This window comes from Garra rufa, chromosome 17 (genome assembly GCF_049309525.1).
Source record: "Garra rufa chromosome 17, GarRuf1.0, whole genome shotgun sequence".
NCBI classification, from domain to species: domain Eukaryota; kingdom Metazoa; phylum Chordata; class Actinopteri; order Cypriniformes; family Cyprinidae; genus Garra; species Garra rufa.
Genome location: NC_133377.1, coordinates 9,588,657 through 9,611,697, shown reverse-complemented (window position 1 = coordinate 9,611,697; position 23,041 = coordinate 9,588,657). Strand labels below are relative to the sequence as shown.

The 23,041-nt window shown below is 36.6% G+C and overlaps 1 protein-coding gene across 1 annotated transcript in view; it reads left to right on the top strand.

The window, feature by feature from the left end:
- The window catches only part of npr1a (natriuretic peptide receptor 1a), a 174,574-nt gene extending 151,884 nt beyond the window's left edge, over positions 1-22,690 (top strand). Inside the window, exons 16-22 of the mRNA XM_073822471.1 lie at positions 7,826-7,994; positions 8,338-8,484; positions 12,060-12,183; positions 12,300-12,368; positions 12,659-12,833; positions 12,968-13,066; positions 16,018-22,690. Of these exons, the coding sequence (XP_073678572.1) occupies positions 7,826-7,994; positions 8,338-8,484; positions 12,060-12,183; positions 12,300-12,368; positions 12,659-12,833; positions 12,968-13,066; positions 16,018-16,169 (935 nt within the window). The 3' untranslated portion in view covers positions 16,170-22,690. The remainder of the gene's footprint in view (positions 1-7,825; positions 7,995-8,337; positions 8,485-12,059; positions 12,184-12,299; positions 12,369-12,658; positions 12,834-12,967; positions 13,067-16,017) is intronic.
- Positions 22,691-23,041: the final 351 nt, after the last annotated feature.

The window sequence follows — 23,041 nt, the reverse complement described above, 5'->3', positions numbered from 1 at the left end:
AAACTACAGAAGATATTTACATGTTTCCCAGAAGACAAAATAAGTAAAATCTACCCTGATCTACAAATTTAAATGCATTGTGTTTCCTTCTGGAGCATTTGAACCTTCTGTAATAGTTGCATCTTACATGAATTTTGCATCCAATGCCCCCTTTAAGAAGTACTAATATGTACCATTTAGAAGTAAATAAGGTACAAAGATGTACGTTTTAGCTTTTGTGTCTTTAGGGTACCGTCACAGTGACAGCTTTGTATATTTTTGCCTGAGAGTGTATTGTGGACACTCTTATTTATCACCTAGTGCTGGGTTTGACGTGACTGATGCCATTGCTTCTCACTTGTTTAATAGCAAATTGCCAAAGAAGCAAAAGAACAAAATAAATTGTCATCTTCGGATGAACATTCCCTTTTAGCGACAGTTTCTAAAAAGCGTCGCTTGCTGCTTGATCCCTAGAGAACCCTAAAACAGACAGTCATTTTAATTCACGCTTTCAAGTGATGTTTTTCCTTGTGAATATGAATATTTCAGCCTTGCACTCTCAAGAGAATGGTTAACTCATTATGCAGGTGAGAGTGCTTTCTCGTTTAGCACATTGATGTGAATCAAAACAGCATTAAATAAAACGTGTTAATAGGATACAGATTATGCAGTGAATTACTCTGATAGCCCGGGTTGCTTTTCCATGTCATTTTTCCTTTCCGTGTCACTTGTGTTTACATTCACCTCACCTCTCTCTTGCCCACTTGCTTTGTGAGTAAAATTAAAACACTTTCATTTGTTGAAGCATTCGTAACAGTGAAGAATCTTTGCACACTTAAAATGTCATTGCATTAGATAACAACTCAAAACAAGTGACATTTAGCTAAAAGTAAGATATCACCAAAATTGACTCACTCTCAGGCCATCCAAGATGAGGAAGATTAAATTTAGCATTACATCACTTGCTCACCAATAGATCCTCTGCAGTAAATGGGTGCCGTCAGAATGAGAGTACAAACAGCTGATAAAAAATTACAAGTAATCCACACCACTCCAGTCCATCAGTTAATGTCTTGTGAAGTGAAATGTCATTAAGATGTTTTACAGTTTTTTACAATCGTTTTTGCACTAATAACTGAACCTTAATGTCATTTTTCAAAACTCTAGATACAAAACTCAAAACAGTCATTATTTGTAACACAGGCTGTCCAGTGTTCAAAACTTTGCATATTGCGTTCATATCTTTAAAGAAGCCTTGCATTAGCAGAAGCATTGTTTCAAAAAACGAATTTATTATGAAATATTATAGGAACATTACTTTAGACCACCCATACACAAGTTACCCATAGTTTCAATGTGTTTTTGCTAGTACAATCATTAAATATAGTTGTACAAAATATGTGATTCAGGTTTCATTTTTTTACTGTAGACTGAGAACAGTATAGACACAGTGGTATCATTGAAATACTGTAATGTGGAATTTACTGATAAAATAAATCTCAGCTTAGGTTTTCTAAAGGAAAAAATTAGATTCAAAGTTTTAGCTGTTTTTTTTTTCAGCAGGGTACAGTATACAGTTTACAGTAACTGCTAAAACCAGCCTAGGCTGGTTGGCTGGTCTTAGCTGGTTTAAGTTGGAAGTAGCTGGTTTTAGCTGGTCTCCCAGCCTGGTCAGGCTGGTTTTAGCTGGTGGTTTCCCAGCCTGACCAGACAGAAAAGTGGCCAATACCCCTCTAAAACCAGCTATGACCAGCTAAAACCAGGCTGGGGTGCGTTTCCCGTACAACGACATAACTCGCTGGTTAACCTCCATAGTACGATGCATCGTTGTGGAAACGAACTAGCTAGTCACGACTGTTTCCCGAACACGGTCGCATCTCCGTCGTTTGAACCACATTAGTTCAACAACTTAGGGCCGTTGTTAATGACGTCACCGAGTAATAACTTCTGCTATTTAACTGATTAGGGTCTCTCAAAAATGCAGCTATATTGAACATGGCACCTAATGACTCATTTACTATTTTTGTTCCCTGTCATTTCGCTTTATTTGATGTTTGATTCATTGCGCGTTCTCTCTTACGTCATACTCCGGGGTTCCCTCAGGCATTTGTGCACATGCGCACTATTCATAAACAACGCTTATAAAGGACGCACAAAAATACATAGAGTAAAACGCATTTATTTTTAGATAAAATTGAGGATATAGAATGTACTGCGTGTTAGCTTGCAAACTGTGACCAAGAACATAATTTATTTAGCCCACATGTGTTACTAAGAAGCAACGATGCTTCTAACCACAGGTCAAGAGCTGTAGTTCCAACCAAGTAAGTTTGTGACGCTGTTTGCGAATGTTCGTTTGAACTATGGTGTCGGGAAACACCCAATCGTTGAACTATGTTGGTAACGACGGAACTTGCGACCATAGTTGGCTAACGATGCTTTTGGGAAACGCACCCCTGGTTGACCAGCTAAAAACAGCCAAACAGCCTAGGCTGGTTTTGGATGTTTTTTTTTTTTTCTTCAGCAGGGCTAATTTGTGTACCAACGTTCTTGATACATTCTTTTTTTTTCTTTTTCTTTTACCAGGGTAGCCATTAACTCATTGAAACCACAAAAGCAATAACATAAAAATGACATCTTGCATTCAGTAATGTTGAATATGAAAATGTGTTCTGTAAAAGAGGTACATGGGGCCATAGAAACCATATCTGATAAAGATTGAAATATGACATCCATAGATACACGGTAAAAAGAAAAAAGAAAAAAAAAGTACTGCAGAGGTACAATTTTGTTCCTGGGCAACAAAACATATAAAGGTACCTTTAAAGGTACACAATGGGTCCTTATTGTACAATTATGTACCCAAAAAATTGTACCCCTGGTAGGTATAGTTTTGTACCGTTTTTTCTGAGAGTGTAGTGTAGTCCATCTGGGTCATATTCTGTGGTAACTGGTGTCAAATGATCTATCCTGAAACATGCACTATTTTCCATAAAAGCTATGCTTCAAGGGTAATGCAACAGTTACTTATCATTTTAAGCAGATGTATCAACTGATAGTTCAATCTTTGTAATGAAATGAATGCACACTCATCTCAGATGTAATGTGTGAGTTGCATTTTGAAATAGTAATACTTTGATGTTAAGTTGTGTCATTTTGAACAGCTGATTTAAGTTCAATGAACAAATGATCTTTGGCTTATATTGTATCCAAGCATTTAAAAAATGTGCATTTTGATCATTGGTTGTGAATTATGTGTCTAGAGTTTTGAAAAATGACATTACGGTTCTGTTATTAGTGCAAAAACGATTGTAAAAAACTGTATCTTTAAACCACTAACTGGAGTGTGGATTAGTTGTGGATTATTGTGGTGTTTTTATCAGTTGTTTGGACTCTCATTCTGATGGAACCCATTCCCATTGATGAGCTAGTGATGTAATGCTAAATTTCTCCAAATCTGTCCTGATGAAGAAACAAACTCATCTACATCTTGAATGCCTGGAGGGTGAGTACATTTTCAGCAAATTTTCATTTTTAGATGAACTATACCTTTAAAAGTCATTGTAATTGGTTCTGAGAAAAGTTCAAGCAGCATTTGTACAAATGACAACTGGTTTGATAATTTACCACAATGATGTTCAGGCATTTTTAGGTGTATATACTTTTGGGCCAATATGAACACATACTCACACAAACGCATTATGCTGCATATTGTAGGAGTAGATACAAGCACCTCACACACAACTGAATAAGAGACACAATTCACACAGCACCGACGTTCACACACATACATGGTTATGCGGTATGTTCCCCTTTAAGAAAGAGAGTAGTTGGGGAACGCACTGTCTGATGTGTTGTTAAGACGAGCATTCAACAAAACGAGACCGCTGAGTTCAGTTGCATCCTGCCTCCATGTATCTTTGCTAGCACGAAAGCTACAATATAAACCTTTAGAATTATTTTTGGTTTGTGCAAAGTGTCCTGGGGCCTCATGTATCAACGCTGCGTACGCACAAAAACTTTGCGTACGCCAGATTTCACGCTCATGTTTGGATTTACTAACGATGAAATTAACGTGAGAATGTGCGTTGATCCACGCCAACTCCATGTCTGGCGTACGTGTATTTTTTGTGCGTGTGTTTGTTTTATTTCCCTTGGCGACTCCTAGAGGCAATTATTTTAAATTGCACACTACAAAGTATCGCACCAACACATGTGAAAAACATTGCTATTAATTTATAATTGATAAAATGGGTTAATTGAGACAATATTTTTCTACCAATTATGTGATTTAGAACATATAAAAGCATTTGCAAATGTATACATCCCTTAGTCTATGGCAATGGCAGTGTTGGCCTTATTGGAGGACATTGTCAATGGCCAAATCCGAAGGGAACGCGTTTTTAGGGATCACAGTGATTTTCTGGCCCACGATGATGACTGGCTTATAAGCTGTTTCAGATTTCCAAGAGCTATCCTCTTGGAGCTCTTTGCTGAGTTGGGTCCAAATTTGGAGACAGCGAGGAGCCACGCATTACCCGTTCCCTTACAGGTGCTGATAACGCTTGGTTAAGCCGTGCAATGCCAGCTGTATGGGACGGGATCATCCGCATGTCTAGCAGGTATATAAGATTTCCATACCATGCAGTTGACCAGCCAAACAAAGCGCAATTTGCAGCGATCACCGGTTATCCTAATGTAAGCGCAAGCGATCGACTGCACGGACATTGCTATAAAGGCGCCATCTGAAGAACAATTTGGATACGTGAATCGGAAACAGCTAAGTTTTACTTTATTTTATTTTATTGAGCGTAATTATTTAACTGCATATCAGGAGACCGCGGTTATCCATTAAAGACGTGGCTGTTAACCCCCCTCAACAACCCACAAACAAACCAAGAGCGCAGATACAATGATGCCCATTCTCGCACTTGTAGAGCGGGCGATTGGGCAGCTGAAATGCCGGTGGCACCAGAGCCGTGCACAGACCTTTTGAGGGGCATGTGCTGAAATTGAAAAAAGGGCACCCCCCCCCCCCCAACCCCTCCACCACCAAAAAAATAACACACAATAATATTCTTATTTTATATTTAATTAGTATTAATAACTTTTATACAGATAATATACATATAGAGGGTATGTAAATATCTTATGTGTGTGTGTGTGTGTGTGTGTGTGTGTGTATATATATATCTATATATATCTTATGTAAACTAATTCAAACAACACTGCGATCCACTGGGATGTCCCTCTCAATGGCTATATAGGCTATATAATATGATGAAATGTTGATAAATTACATCATGTAATTTACAAGCATCAGCAAACTCAGCAGATAACCATAAAATCAAAATAGAAATTTCTTATAAAATATTTTACCTAGCTGACAAGGATCACTCGGTTGCTTTGTGTCAAACTAAATCACATTATGTCAACATCACACCGTGTGGTGATGCATTATATGAACCTTTATAGACATAGGCCTACTATTGTTTATTTCATAAAGACAACGTTGCACTTATTCAAACAAGATATTTTACCGTTACAAGACAACGATGTTCATCTAGCGCTCTATGACTCTGACTGATGCGCTGAAACGTAGGCTAAGTCGCCGCTGTTCTCCACCTGCACCTTTACATCAGACCATTTCTTTTTTAATTCGTTCACAGTGCGATCTTCAAACCCCACTGCGTTAACCGCGTCAGCTAAACTCTCCCACTCTATTTTTTTTTTTTTTTACAAACTTGCAAATAACAGTTTTTCTCCGGTCTGCCGGTGAGGAGCACCTTCAGATCACATTCTGTTAAGTTTCTCTTGCTTGCTTTTTCGTTTGGTTTTGCCAAAGTGGAGTCATTACCATATTAATACGGGGGAGGAGGCAGGGAGGGGTTTTGCGCTCGTGCATGTGCGCTCAATTTCATGTTAATTCAGATGTACAAAGAGATATGCGTGGAATTCCGCGTACGCAGTGTTTCATACATCTGATTTTTTTACTGCGTACGCACATTTACAGCTTTGTCCGTACGCTATGTTTTAGTATGAATTCAACGCAAGTCTTTGTACATGAGGCCCCTGGTCCCTTCCAGCTGTGACACAGTAACTGTCTCTGTTGCTTGCTTTATTTTGTGTGCTCTGGGTTGTAAAATCTATGTTCCGTGTCTTATTTACATTCTATCTGTGTCAGTATTGCTTATGTACGGAGTCATGGATTCAAACACACACTCAGCAATGTCATCCATCCTAATAAACGGATCACCACACACATACCAGCGGCTGCATTAAAGCAAAACAACAAAACACGAGTGACGTGTCTGGAGCAAAGCCAGCTCAACCACCAGAACAAAGGGAGTCAAAGACAGTAATGAGAGAATGCCAGAGACACTGCCATTAACAGTCAGAGCAGCTAGATAGATAGATAGATAGATAGATAGATAGATAGATAGATAGATAGATAGATAGATAGATAGATAGATAGATAGATAGATAGATAGATAGATAGATAGATAGATAGATAGATAGATAGATAGATCGATCGATCGATCGATCGATCGATCGATCGATCGGTCTGGTCTGGAGACTGGCTCGGCCACTCCAGGACCTTGATGTGCTTCTTCTTGAGCCACTGCTTTGTTGTCTTGGCTGTGTGTTTTGAGTCATTGTCATGCTGGAATACCCATCCACGACCCATTTTCAGTGAGAGAAGGAGGTTCTCACCCAAGATTTGATGCCTACATGGCCCCGGCCATTGTCCCTTTGATGCGATGCAGTTGTCCTTTCCACTTAGCAGTAAAACACCCCCAAAGCATAATGTTTCTACCTCCAAGTTTGATGATGGGGATGGTGTTCTCGGGGTCATAGGCACAATTCCTCCTCCTCCAAACATGGCGATTGAGTTGATGCCAAAGAGCTTGAGTTTGGTCTCACACTTGGACCACAACACTTTCACCCAGTTCTCCTCAGAATCATTCAGATGTTCATTGCAAAATTCAGACTGTACATGTGCTTTCTTGAGCAGGGGGACCTTGCAGGCTCTGCAGGATTTCAGTCCTTCACGATACAGTGTATTACCAATTGTTTTCTTGGTGTCTAGCTTCCATTTGCGAATAATTGCACCAACTGTTGTCACCTTCTCACCAAGCTGCTTGGCGATAGTCTTGTAGCTCATTCCACCCTTGTGTAAGTCTACAATCATGTCCCTGACATCCTTGGACAGCTCTATTTGGTCTTGGCTATGGTGGAGAGTTTGGAATCTGATTGATTGATTGCTTCTGTGGACAGGTGTCTTTTATACAGGTAACAAACTGCGATTTGGAGCACTCTCTTTAAGACAGTGCTCCTAGTGTCACTTGTTACCTGTTTAAAAGACACCTGGGAGCCAGAAATCTTGCAGATTGATAGGGGATCAAATACTTATTTCACTTATTAAAATGCGAATCAATTTTTAAATGTTTCTTTTCTGGATCTCTCACTGTTAAAATAAATCATGTATGTATAAAATCAGCAGAGGATTAAATAACTATTTTCCCACTGATCCTGTTGATTGCTGTGAAGATATTTGTTAAGTCCAAGGTCTTCTTAAAACCTGTGAATGACACTTTCGTCTCTTTACTCGTTACTCTTTTTTTTTTCCTCACACATTTGCTCTCTTTCTATCTCTCACACCAGTGGGGAGTCTAATCGCGCTCTGTGTTTTTCTTTGAAATTTGCTATGCTAACTCTATGTGTTCATCTGTGTATGTTATATTCTGTGTGATAGTAGATAGAGTTGTGTAACTTGCTGTCTGGAAAATATTTAATTGCACATTTGTTTATCTTTCTTCATTGCTGCCTCCTTTTTGTGGTTTAGAGATCACAGAGCGTGTGATAGAGGGCCGCTGGCCGTACCTGCGTCCGCTGCTGTGTCCTCAGAGCCACAGTGATGAGTTAGGGCAGCTGATGCAGCGCTGCTGGTCAGAAGATGTCAACGAGAGGCCCGATTTCAACCAGATTAAAGTGCTGCTCCGCAAGAATAACCGGTACCTGACATACAAATCAGCTCATACGCAAGAGCTCAGATGACTTGACCAATTGACATCTGATTCTTTTATTATATATGGATAAACGTATGTTTATATATTTAGAATGTGAGCCTTTTTGGATTCTCAGAAGTTATGAAAATTAAATGTAAAACCAGAAAGGCGTTTGGATTGTTGCGTTAGATTTGTATTGTTTACATTCCTCAAAATGGTCTATTATGGGTGTTTAAAACTTTTTGGGAAAAATTTCAGATTTTTTTGTAGCCCCACAGTCTGTACTGTAGTGATCAGACACACATTCCCAACTCTTGTCTCTGCCTTATCTTCGTTGTTTTGGCTTCAGCGGATATGGTTCCAACATCCTGGATAACCTCCTGTCCCGTATGGAGCAGTATGCCAATAACCTGGAGGAGCTGGTGGAGGAGAGGACGCAGGCGTACCATGAGGAGAAGCGTAAAGCTGAAGCTCTGCTCTATCAGATCCTCCCACAGTGAGTCCCACACAAATCATATTTATTCATAGTTTCTTGTCCTGTTTATGTCTGCTTTTAGTTTTAGAAATACTACCAATTAGTGATGTGATTATTTCTTATAGACTGACTCTATATAATGATTTGTTTAAACTAATTTGCAAAGCATTTGTAAATGTGACTATGTACTAAGGCTGGGCGGTGTATCAGTACTATATTGATATATTCCTTAAGTGATATGGGGCCAGATTTACTAAACAGGGCAAATTAGCATTAGAGCACAATTCAATAAAAGCGCAGATGGGAGGGGAAAATTCGCCGTGTGATTTACTAACTATGTACACATTAAAGAACACAGACACAGCCAGATTATGTCCATAATGACCAGCACAATCTACCAAGTGCAGCGCAAATTACTACTTGCTTAAAGACATGCTTTTTTAGCGTTAAATAATGGCGCCAGTAATTTGAAAAGGGCAAACGTTAGTAAATCATGTTGCAAGATTCATTTTAATACTCTCCTCCCATAAATTTTGCATCTGAAGGAAAAAAATCCTACAAATGCATATTCAATAACTGTGTCCACACCTCTTCGGCACTAATTCATCACTGCACGTAAATCATGACAGTACTATTTTAACGCCAAAAGATGGTTTGCACTGGTGCAAGCTGTTAGTAAATCTGGCCCTTGGTATAAAGCAATACCGTTTATATCGATATACAGTTGTTTGATAGAATAACACATCTAAATAATTCATATTCTATATGAAAAAAAAATGCGTCATCAGATTTTAACTGAGGATTATTGCCGCTTTCTTTACACACCAGTGCATTTAACGAACATCAAATGTATTTTTTTGTTAGTAATTAATTTAAAAGACTTTAATTTGGTTGAAAAGACTGAATAAAAGCACTGAGCACGTCTATCTGGCTCAGCGCCAGACAAGGTGCAAAAGCACATTTGAATTTAGCAGTGAAAGTTTAAAATACACCAGTGAACGTCTGTATCAAATGGTTAAAATCGAGGAGTTTTCGTGGGTTGAAGTGGGTGAAATGTCCCTTTGCAACAAGTCAAAAGTTCAACTTTTTTGATAATTACTGATATTCACTTTCCAGAGAATCTTCCTGCGCTGGTTTGATTTTAAATGGGTGAAAAACCTAGGACTAGTTCGCCAAAGTATTTTTTATTTTATTTTTTTTATGCAAAATACCTGAAACTTTCACAAGGGTGACGGATGAATTTGACTGACGGTTTAGGAGTTATGAGCGATTTCATACTTTTGATCGCTGTTGCGCCACCATCTGGCCGATTGTGGTGAGCCTTGGTCACGTTGTAGAGGGTACTACCATCCTTCCAAGTTTCAAGTCTCTTTGACTTAAGGTTTGGTCTGCCCGATCAGTTTTACGTGAAACTTGCTGATCCTTGGCCATTCTAACAATTACAATGGACCCTTTTCACAAGACGATGACGCATTTCAACAGTCATCAGAATCATAAATCCTGAGATATCTAAAACATAAAAATGTCTATAACTGCACAACCATTTATCCTTTCAACATGGAAACTGGTGTGGACAATCTTGGTCCAAAGTTTTACAAGTGTCTATAAAGACATTTGCTTATCTCAAAAAACATGGATTTAGCAGTGAAAGTTTAAAATACACCGGTGAACGTCCGAATCAAATGGTTAAAATCGAGAAGTTTTTGTTACTGGCCAACAAAATTTGAGAACCTATTAAATATATTTTAACGGAGGCCGATCAGAATGAAACTCAGAGGGGGGCCGATTCGCATTTTTTAGGAGCATAAATGATTGTACGTTGCACAGTTTTTCACACATGCGCGCAATATTTGTATCATACGATACAAATATACGATCAAACTCCTAATTCCAGACAACTTTGCCTCTAGAATCACTGCTGCCAATCAAATAGTTTGTAAAATGATTGAGAAGATGTAAAAAAAAAAAAAAAAAAAAAAACACTGCAGTACAAAATCTCTGGATCCTCTAGGTCAACAATTTAAAAAAAAAAAAGTTTAAAAAAATTTACCCTTTGGGAGGCTATAACATGCTCGTTTACAAAATTGGCCTGTCTCAATCTACCCGAAATCCTATAAAGCTTAAAGGAAAACTCAAAACTTCACAAAATCTGGTAAGCACATGCGACAGGTGATTCTAAACAAGCATGCAAAGTTTTAAGAAGCTCGGACCACAGCTGGTGCTATAACAGTCACAAGCTGAAACAGTCCGACTCCGATCGCCATTGTGTGACTCAGGTGCAGGGGAAGACAAGAATGTCTCTGATTGAGCGATTGAGGTGTTTTGTTGTTGGATGTAATAATGAACATAGCAGTAGTCATTTACTACCGACATCTGAGGCTCTGAAGACGCAGAGGAAAACGTTACTTTAGTTTTTAAAATAAAAGCGCCAATCTCTATGTGTGAATCATTTGTGATGCAGCTTCACCCACAGCAGAAGTGAGTATAAGGGTTTTTTATGCATCTTTTCAAATGGCCTTTCTTAATAATGTGCTTGTTGCCAAGTTTCGCCGGCAACAACACGGCTAAATGCAGCTAAATGCGGCTAGCGTAAACATTACGGCTCATAATCCCAGATCAGAGAGGGGCGGGGCAAGCAGAGCTCATTTGCATTTAAAGGGACCCTGCAATAAAATGAGTTGATTTTTTGCAGAGCTGATTTTGACAAGGTAAAAGGGTGTTTTATTACACTACTATTAAGAATTTTTAACCAAAGTATATTATAGACTTTTCATTAAGGCCCTAAAGAATCATATGAACTTGTGGAAAATGGGCATCCGATGACCCCTTTAAGCACCTGAAACCCCAGTAATCGCTGCTTGCAGCTATATTTAGATTTTGATTATGTATGCATGTCTGTACCAAGAGCTTTTAAAAAAAAACCACACAACAAATTCCTTGTGTGTTTGCACACACTTGGCAAACAAAGCTAATTCTGATCATATATATTTATTATATTTCTATTCCTACTTTTTTCTACTTTTTTATTGTTATTTTTATTTTATTATTTGTACATAATGTAAATTTAAAAGTCTTTTTACAACTAAAGTTTATCCGTATTTCTCTATATTTATAATTTGTAAAATTCTCTTATTTCTCTTTCTATACTGGAACTTCCTTTCTTCTTAAATGTATAGGTTATCAGCAGTCGTATAAGCATTTCACTTCATATCAGACTGTGTATGACTGTGTATGTGACAAATAAAATTTAAATTTGAATTCGATAAAGCTAATTCTGATATTGAAATAAAAAGCAGTTATTTTACATTTGTATAATATTCCACAATACTGTTTTTACTATATTTTTGATTAAATAAATCCGGCAGTAATGAGCATATAAGGGATTATTTCCAAAACTTTTGAATAGTACTGTAAGTACTAAAATGTGAGGTGTGCAAATCCGATGCAATAAATAAATAAATACGTTTGAATTGTTTGATTCAAATTATTCATAAGTTATGTGCCACAGTTTTTTCAGTCAAAGGCGTTCTCACTGACATGAGTCTGTATCTGATTGTGTGCGTCGTGTTTGTTTGTTTGTGTGTGTTTTGTTTCAGCTCAGTGGCTGAACAGCTGAAGCGAGGTGAGATGGTGCAGGCAGAAGCCTTTGACTCAGTCACCATCTACTTCAGTGACATTGTGGGCTTCACCGCATTATCAGCCGAAAGCACACCAATGCAGGTCAGAAACCTTTGGCAGTAAACACTCCTCAGATAATTACAGGCTAATTTTGTGCTTTACACACTCATTGCAGTATTGACTTACAGATAGATAATCTATTTGTCGATTTGTCTCAGGTGGTGACACTGTTGAATGATCTCTACACCTGCTTTGATGCAATCATCGACAATTTTGACGTGTACAAGGTAATTCCAGATAGTCATTATATTCACTGCCTGTTGCTTGATTCGTTTAAAGGGATATTCCACCCGAAATGAAAATTTGTCATCATTTATTCACCCTCATGTTACAAACCTGTATGAGGGCTTCCATAGTTTTTCCATAGTCAATGGCTGTTTAGTTACACACATTCTTCAGAATATCTTTTTTGTGTTCAAAGCAAGAAAAAGAAACTGCCAACTATCCTTTTAAGATGTTTCTCACAATCTCTGCCCACCTCTAAACCCAACGATGTGTTTTTGTGTGGCGCCCCCAGGTGGAGACCATCGGTGACGCGTATATGGTGGTGTCCGGTCTTCCTGTGAGGAACGGGAAACTGCACGCTCGTGAGATCGCCCGCATGTCTCTGGCTCTGCTGGAGGCCGTTCACTCCTTTCGAATCCGCCACCGACCAGACCAGCAGCTCCGCCTACGCATCGGCATCCACAGCGGTGAGGATCGTGGGTCATGAGAGTGTTTAATAGAGTACAAGTAGAGCACAGAGTCTCTGAGGACATATCTGTTTGTTGATGGCTGAGTAATGGCCAGGTCTGACTGATGGTTATGTGTGTTTTCATCTGTCCAGGCCCCGTGTGTGCAGGGGTGGTTGGTTTGAAAATGCCTCGGTATTGTTTGTTTGGCGATACAGTCAACACGGCTTCACGCATGGAATCCAATGGAGAAGGTGAGGCGCCTGCAGACTTCTGAAAGGGTTGTTTTCCACACTTCTGTGGCATTTGTTTTTCCCTGAAGAACATTTGTAATTTACACTACAGTTCAAAGATTTGTGGTTGGTAGGATTTTTTTGTTATTTGGATAGCATGCATTTATGCTCAGCAAGACTGCATTTATTTGAACAAAAATGTACAAATATTATTACAATTTAAAATAACTGTTGTCTATTTTATTTTGTTTTAAAATGTAATTTATTCCTGTGATCAAAGCTAAATTTTCAGCATCATTACTCCAGTCTTCGGTGTCACATGAACCCTTCAGAAATCATTTGAATATGCTGATTTGATGCTCAATAAGTTTTATTATTTTTATAAATGCTGAAAAATGTTGTGCTGATTATCTTATTATTATTATTATTGAGGAATCTGTTACAGAATTCTGTGATTAACAGTATTGATTTAAAATAGTATTCTTTTGAAACAATTATAAATGTTTATACTGTCAGTTTTGTTCAATTTAATGCATCCTTGTTGAATAATATATATATTTTTTTTTTGTAAATGTTACTGACCCCAAATGGTAGTTTTGAACAGTAGTGTAGTTATACATGATGATTTTGCACCCTCTTTCTGTCAGATGGAATTTACTACTACATCTTTAAAGATGACGTTTTAGTGGCACAGTATTTTTAATGTAAGATTACGGGATGTTTCTTAAATAACATCAAAATATTTTGACAATAAGGTCAAAATTATGAGAAAAAGATCAAAATGTTTTGAGAATAACATAAAAATTACGAGAATAAAGTTGAAGTGTTTCAAAAATAAAGTCATAATTACGAGAAAAGTCAAATTGTTTCTAGAATAAAGTTGAAATATTACAAGAATTAGGTTGAAATATTTTGGAAATAAAGTCAAAATTATGAGAAAAAAGTTGAAATGTTTCCAAAATAAAGTCATAATTATGAGAATAAAGTCGAATTGTTTCTACAATAAAATCGGAATATTGTGAGAATAATATCAAAATATTTTCAAGAATAAAGTTAAAATTACAAGAATAAAGTCTAAGGGTTTCAAGAATAAAGACTAAATATTTTGAGAATAAAGTTAAAATTACAGGAATTAATTTGTAGCAATTACAGGATTAAATTTATAATCTTTAAAAAATATATATGAATGCCAAGAGTGTGCAAAGCAGTAATCAAAGCAAAAGGTGGCTACTTTGAAGAACCTAGAATATGACATATTTTCAGTTGTTTCACACTTTTTTGTTATGTATATAATTCCACATGTGTTAATTCATAGTTATGATGCCTTCAGTGTGAATCTACAAACATTTCGACTTTATTCTCGTAATTTAGATTTTGTTTTTAAAATATTTTGACTTTATTCTCTAAACATTGTGACTTTGTTCTCAAAACTTTTAAACTATTTTCAAAACATTTAGACTTTATTCACGAAACATTTCAATGTTACTTTTGACTTTATTTTTGTAATTCTTACTTAATTCTCAAAATGTTTTGACTTTATTCCCGAAACATTTTTACTATATCCTTGAAACATTTTTAAATCATTCACGTAATTTTGACTTTATTCTCAAAATATTTATGACTTTATTTTCATAAATTCGACTTTATTCTCAAAATATTACAACTTTAATCTCGTAATCTTCGAATTTTTATTTATTTATTTATTTATTTTTTATGTGGCACTAAAACTCTGTGGTATTACAAGTATAGTTCACCCAAAAATGAAAATTCTGAAAACCTCTAAAGGTCTTTACTACCTTTCTGGGCCTGGAACATGTCAGTTGCATTGCTGTCTATGCAGGGTAAGAAAGTTCTCGAATTTAATCACAAATTGCTTAATTTGTGTTCTGAAGATTAACAAATGTCTCGCCAGTTTAAAACGACATCAGAGTGATTAAATAAGAATAGAATTTTCATTTTTGGGTGATCTATCCATTTAAGGTTGATTATACAGTGCCTTGCGAAATTATTCATAACCCTTCACATTTTATGTTGCTACCTTATGTTAAACTACTTTAAATTACTTTTTTTCCCACATCAATCTACATCCCTACTCCATAATGGAAAAGCAAAAACTAGGTTTTTAACATTTGGGCAAATTTATTAAAAATAAAAAAACTGAAAAGATCCCGTTGCATAAGTATTCACACCCTTTTCTGGGACATTCGAAATTTAGCTCAGGAGCATTCATATTGCTTCTAGGTGTTACTACACTTCGAGTGGAGTTAAACTGTGGCAAATTCATTTGAATGAGTATGATTTAGAAAGGCACACACCTCTCAGAAAAGGTCTAGAGCAAAAACCAAGTCCTGAGGTCAAGATAACTGCCTGTAGAGCTCCGTGACAGACTTGAGTTAAGGCAATGATCTAGGGAAGAGTTCAGAAAAAAATCTGCTGCACTGAAGGTTCACAGAAGCATTCTCCATAATGGAAGACGGTTGGAACAACTAGGACTCTAGAAAATGTCTGCCAGCCCCCATCCAAGCTGACAGAGCTTGAGAGGTGAAAAGATGAGGCAAAGAATGGCAGATAATTGCCAAATGCAGATGTGCAAAGCTTGTCACATCATACCCAAAAAGACTTGAAGCTGTAAAGGTGCTTCAACTATGTACTGAGTTAAGGGTATGTACTTATTTCAGTGTTTTATTTTTAATAAATTTGTAAAATTTGCAAATCTGGTTTCTTCTTTGTCATTATTATGGTGTATGGAGTGTAAATTGATGTGGGGAAAAACTAATTTAAAGCAGTTTAACATAATGCTGCAACAAAAAAATGTGAAAAAATGAAGGGGTATGAATACTTTTGCAAGGGGTATGAATACTTTGTTTTATGCAAACTGAAATGGCTTGGTGAGGTGAAAAAAAAAAACTGTGTGTGTGTGTCTGTGTATGATTATTTCAAAATCTACTCTTCACTGACTCCTCTTCCATCAGCCCTGAAGATCCACGTTTCAGAGGCCACACAGGCCGTCCTGCAGGAATTCAACTGCTTCCAGCTGGAGCTCAGAGGAGATGTGGAGATGAAGGGAAAGGGACGGATGAGGACGTACTGGCTGCTAGGAGAGATCAGCTCCGACAATGCCTAAAAACTGACAGACACAGAGAAAGAGCAATGCACCTGAGAGAAGAGAACAAATCAAACACATCTAAACAAGTACTGGGACAGTGTGGGACAGAAGATTTCTTCAGAAAAAGAGCAGACTTAGAAAGTAAAGTTTCAAAACTGGGTTTTGCTCATCTTTCATCTCCCAAAAGCTTCATGGGAATCTAGCTGTGACTTTTTTGCCAAGTAAACTCAAAACTAAAAACGATACTTGAGCAGAATCATTTAGACAAACGAAAGGTGACGTAACACACCATCAAATTGGTGACTATTGAGCTGAATGGACCTTCAGCTGGTGTGATCGAATCTGGGATCGAGTGTTTACGGGTCTAGTAGGAGTTTTAAATTTAGTTTTGTCGTGATAGGTCTTCGTTCAGATTTTTTAAAGCGGTCATCAGGAGTCCTCTGGGTCTGTTTGTTGTCGATCATGTTATTGTTCAGAGACACAGTGCTGTAGTCGCTCTAGGTTTTTTTAGCCATGCAAAATGTTCTCGATTGCTCCTCTGGGATGCAGGTCAGTTCAGATCTCTTCTATCTGGCAAAACTGATTCAGTCAGCAGAGGGTTTTGAACCACAGGTGAAAGTTACGCACATAACAGAAATAATAATAAATGGCAAGTATGATTAAGCAAGCATAGAAATGTGCAATGATGGATTTTGTTCTCAGATCGAAAGATAATTTCCCTGCAGAACTCCACAAGATGTTCTTGTCTTCATTTAAAAGCCGGATTTGCTTTCCCCTTAACATTAACAAGAATCACCAACGCTTTTAAAAAATCATGTTAGATGTAACATGATTTTATCCACTGGGGTTTATTTTTTTTATAATTAGTGGTTAATATTATTTTGTGGCATTTACAAATTTTGAGATTCAACTCCGATACATCCATGATTCAAAAACATTTGTCTTAAGCAGCACAGGTATATTTGTAGCAATAGCCAACAATACATTGTATGGGTCAAAATGATAGATTTTTCTTTTATGCCTTAAATCATTAGGCTATTAAGTAGGTCATGTTTCATGAAGATATTGTGTAAATATCATACCATAAATATGTCAAAACTTATTTTTTTCTAAAATGTCTTGCTAAGAACTTTATTTGGACTTTTTCAAAGGCGATTTCCTGCACCATCAGATTCCAGATTTCAAAGATTTGTATCTTGGCCAAATATTGTCCTATCCTAACATCCCAGACATAAATCTTTTTTCATACTTCTATTCTTTTATTCAGTAAGAATGCGTTGAATTGATCAAAAGTGACGGTAAAGACATTTATTATATTACAAAAGATTTCTATTTCAAAAAAAATGCTGTTCTTTTGAACTTTCTATTCATCAAAGAACCTTGAAAAGAAAAATGTGTCACAATTTCTCCAAAGAAATTCAACATTAATAATAATCAGAAATGTTTATGCTTTGCTTCACCTGAAAAAATGACATTTTAAAATATATCTAACTAGAAAACAGTTATTTAAAATGTTCTTAATATTTAGATTTGTTTGCACCCTCATAAACCATACATCAATTTATTCAGCTTTCAGATGATGTAAAAATTCCAATTTGAACAAATTGACCCTTATGACTGGTTCTGTGGCCTAGGATGACATTTAAAAAAAGAAATGAATACTTTTATTCAGTAAGAATGCATTAAATTGATCAAAAGTGACAGTAAAGACATGTATAATGTTACAAAAAAATGGCAAAAATGAGTTTCCACAGAGATATTATGCAACCCAACTCTATTCAGCATTTCTTGAGCAGCAAAATTCAGCTTTGTATCACAGGAACAAATTACACAAAACTATATCCAACTAGAAAACAGCTATTTTAAAATTGTAAAAAAAAAAATACATTTTAAAATTAGACTGTTTTTACTTTATTTTTGATAAAATAAATGCAGGCTTGGTGAACATGAGACTTTTTTTTTTTTTTTTACTTTCCGACCCCAAACTTTTAAACAGTAGAGAAGATTATGGTAAAAATACCTGTATATTATCCTCTCTATATTCTCTTGCAAAATATTAAAGAACAAAAAGTATGCACACAGCTATAATAAAATCCCACATGATGATCCAAACATCATTTTTTTTCTTAAATTCCACATTTCTAACCCAATTATGCATTCAGAAAACATAAACAGCAGCTCCAACCGTACATTTTTAGTAATTCAACTATGTATTGTTACATTTTATGAAGAATTATAAAGCAAATTTTTATTTCTTTAGTATGTGATGAATGTGGACAAGAGTAAGAACAGTTATTCAGTAAATGGAGTCGATTTTGACTTGTATTTTTAATAAGCATAATATTTTTGTTAGGTTTGGATGTGGGAAAGTTGAACCACCATCAACATCCCCACATGTACTCTTCATACACTTTTTAATATTTATCAGCTCACAATGATTTAAAGATATGGGCAGATCTGTCAAATTTTTATCTTCACCCAAAAATAAAAATTCTGTCATTAATTACTCTCTCTCATGTCGTTCCAAACCTGTAAGACCTTTTAGGGAACACAAATTAGAAATTTTTGATTAAATCCAAGAGCGTTCTGACCCTGCAAAAACAGCAATGCAACTGACACATTTAAGGCCCAGAAAGGTATTAAAACATGAAAAAAAAAAAAAAATCACTCACGAAAAACAGATACAGTATTCTTCGATAATTAAATATGTAGTATTTAGGAAGTAGGAAGTTTGCTGCCGTAATATGGCCGAAGCAGGCGGAGTATTATCAGAAATGAGTTCCCAGCTAGTTTAGCATTTGCACATGTGCTGCGTGATATTACTGCTCCTGCTTCAGCCTTATTACGGCAGCAAACTTCCTTGACTATTATGCTAGAATGGGAGTGTAGTTCCTAATCTTATCTGCCTAGAAAATTGAAGCTTTGCATTTCCACCGATCTTAGTACACGATATAACTACAGAAGAGTCAAGTTTTAAATAGGACAAATATGGAAACTCGTTGGTCATTTTTGAATGTGATGCTACTGGTCTAATAGGATTCAATGATCTACGCTAAGCTATGCTAAAAGTGATATCACCAGAACAGGAGAACGGCTGAATGGATTTCAAAACGGTAAAACTCAACTTATTAACTCGGGGGGAGTCGGAGAATGAGCCTATTTCCAAAAAAAAGTGGAGTGTTCCTTTAAGTAGACCGGTAGGGTTAGAGTAAGTTGACATGTACTAGCAAAGTAGGGATAGTTTACTCAAAAATGAAAATGTGATGCTTATCTGCTTACCCCCAGGGCATCCAAGATTTAGGTGACTTTGTTTCTTCAGTAGAACACAAATGAAGATTCAACTCAAACCGTTGCAGTCTGTCAGTCATATAATGGCAGTGGATGGGCACCAAATCTTTGAGATTAAAAAAAACATACACAGACAAAACCAAATTAAACCCTGCGGCTTGTGGTGATACATTAAGGTCTTAAGACACATAACGATCGGTCTGTGCAAGAAACTGAACAGTATTTATATCATTATTTATCTTTGATCCACCGCAACATTTAACTGTCCTGAGCGTGTTCACAACAGCCGGCGTGTGATGCGTCAACTCGATCTGCCATAGTAGATGCTCACGTGTATACATCACTCATTGTTTACACACTGCATATTGGCCTCTCAAAATGGAAATTACTTGTGCTTATCCTGATTCTGGCAACTGATTAAAAACTAAAAGATTACGTTTCCTTGCAAACTCAAGTGGGAGTGTTGATTTTCACTGACTACATTGCCAGAACATGTTGACGCGTCACGCTCAATACATTTGAACATTGTGGTGGATCAGAGGTAAATAATGATATAAATACTGTTCGGTTTCTTGCACAGGCTGATCGTTTTGTGTCTTAACACCTCAATGTATCGTCATGAGCCGCAGGGTTTAATTTGGTTTTGTCTGTGTATGTTTTTTTCACTCTCAAAGATTTGGTGCCCACTGACTGCCATTATATGACTGACAGACTGCAACTAGTGTTGTTTTTGGCGGACGGTTTTCATTTTAGTTTTAGTCTAGTCTTTGTGTGAAGCTGTCATTTTAGTTTTTATTAGTTTTAGTCACGTTCATACCCTTTTTAGTCCATTCAAGTTTTAGTCAACTAAAAGTCTGACCCCCGGTTTCACAGACAAGGCTTAAGCCTAGTCCTAGACTAAAATGTAAGTCTGAGCTGTTTCAACTGAAACAAAATTGCACTGATTGATCTTAAAATATATCAGTGCCTTTGTTTTGTCTCAAGATGCACACCAGTAATGTTTTTTTCCAAGCATGTTTATAAAAATGACTTAAATGTCCTAATTGAACTATGGCCTAATCCTAGTTCAGTCTAAGCCCTGTCTGTGAAACCGGTTTTAGTCTTATTTTAGTCCGAATTTTCCATGACTATTTTCGTCTAGTTTTAGTCAACGAAAACTTATGACATTTAGTCTAGTTTTAGTCAATGAAAATTGTATTTTAATCTCTTAGTTTTTTTTTTTTAAGTTTATTTACAGGTTAACTCATTTATGCCTTGTGTAATAAAATTATTTTTTTATATTTCTTATGGTTTTCGTAGCACAAGTGGATTTATCTTATGAAACTGTCCAAAAATCGCATTGACATCTGAGACGAAAAAGCAACTTTTTCCACCTTTGACCACAAGATGTCATTAGTTTGCAACGTGATGAAAAGCTTCAAGTAATGAAAGATACAGTTGATGGGAAAGCCTTGGTGCTTCGAAAAGCTTCATTTTCCTATCACTACTAAAAGTGCAAATAAAATGTGTGTCGTTTCTTCATTTTCTCCCAATGATATACCCCGGCTGGCTGGCCATGTGTCAGACTTAACTTGGTTTGTAGTGGTCTTCTAGATAATGCCGCAAGTGTGGCTTGTGGGAGTGACGTCGCCTGCGTCTGCACGGTAGGCTAGAAGGGATACAGCTCTGGCTACTGGGAATGCGCACACCAATCGTTATAACAATTTATAATGTTAATGTAATAACATTTAGTTTCGTCTCGTTTTCGTCAACGAAAATAAAGAGACATGTTAGCATAGATTTTATTTTGTAAACCACATTTAGTCTCGTTTTTATTCGTCAACGATTTTGCACTGTACATTTTATTATAGTCATCGTCACATGACCAGCGTTTTCGTTTCGTCTCGTCTAGTTTTCGTCATGTGATAAAGGTTCGTTGGCGACGATATTTAGTCATAATTTTCGTTGATGAAAGCAACACTAACTGCAACAGTTTGAGTTAAAAATCTTTGTTTGTGTTCTACTGAAGAAACAAAGTCACCTACAGGTGGGAGCTCTGGGGGTAAGCAGACAAACATCAATTTTTCATTTTTGTCTGAACTATCCCTTTAAGTACACAGTCTACTAATACTCTAATGAGAGTTGACATGTCGGTTCGACATTACTTAGTGTCAACAGAATGTTCAAAAGAGACCATCAAAATAAAGTATTGCCCTTATTTGTGTTCTGAAGATGAACAAAGGTCTTTGGAACGGGATTAGGGTTAATAATTAATGACAGATTTTTTATTGTTGGGTGAACTATTCCTTTAATACACACTCAGAAACTTTCTAACCAACAGCTTTCTGCTGACAAAATCTCAGCTATGCTGAAATCCATCTAGCATGATGCAAATGTCAAGTTTAGGATCAAGTGCAATCATATTTCTTCCTCATTCTGAAATTTTCACAGATTCTGGTGTTTTGTAAGGTGTCAATTCTGCAGCGCTGCTCACCTCCCAAAGTCTATGCTGAGATAATGAGGATGTGGACAGAAACTTTCCCTGTTGCGATGACACCTGCTGAGCCATCGAATTTCACCGGGTCAGAGTCCTCTGGGATGCTTATTACATTTCAGTACAATCCGAAACAATCTTTGATCCGCTTCCTGTGTCGCTGACTGCACACAGTACATCCTGAGAGGAAACAGCCCACAGATTATCAGATGGCATTAACAGGAAAGCTCACCCAAAAATGAACATTCTGTCATCATTGACTTCCATAGTAGTTTTTATTATTGTAAATGGAACATCTGTCAACTAACAATCTTCATACAAGTTTAGAAAAACACAAGTGAGTAAATAATGTCAGAATTTTCATGTTTAGGTGAGCTCTTTAAAAGCTTTGGTAATCATGCTGCTCTATTTTTGAAATAAACTGGTCCAGATGTAAATAAATGCGGTGTTTTTTCACATCACTTATCTTCTGCTGTGACAACTGTCAGTCAAACTGTAGCAATGCAACACGTGGACGTGACAGCAGACGTCCTGTGTTATGAGATCCTGATTGATAATGTCAGATGTACAGTCTTTCAGAAGCAGCTCTTCTTGCTATCCTGTTGGGAGGGCATGAATAATGATTGTATTGTTTTATCTGTCCTCTATGTGTGATTTGAATAGCTGGGGCTTTGGGTTATATTTGGTATATATTACTACCACGTCTTTAAGTGAAGTTTCTTTTTGTTGTGTTTGAGGGGAGGGGGATTATGTAAAATAAACACATTAAAAACACTGAGCCATCTTCACTAATTCTTGTGTTTTTAATGGTGTACAGTAATGTCTTGTAAAGTTAGCCTGTTAAGGAAAAATGCATCTAAAAGGTAAGTACTGTGATATTTGCACTGTTTAATTACATTTTGGCATGTAGCAATTATTTTTATTGAGTTTAAATTGCCACGTGTAATTTCTGTTAACCAAAACAGCCTTTATGTTTTCCATTTTTGCACTTTCATAATGTTTTATAATGTTTTACTTTTGAATATTGCTGAAACCATCCTTTACGCAAAGAATCTGTCATATGCTGATAATCAATATATTAAATTCTTTAATGTATACTGAAAATCTATAAATAAATAATAAGATATTG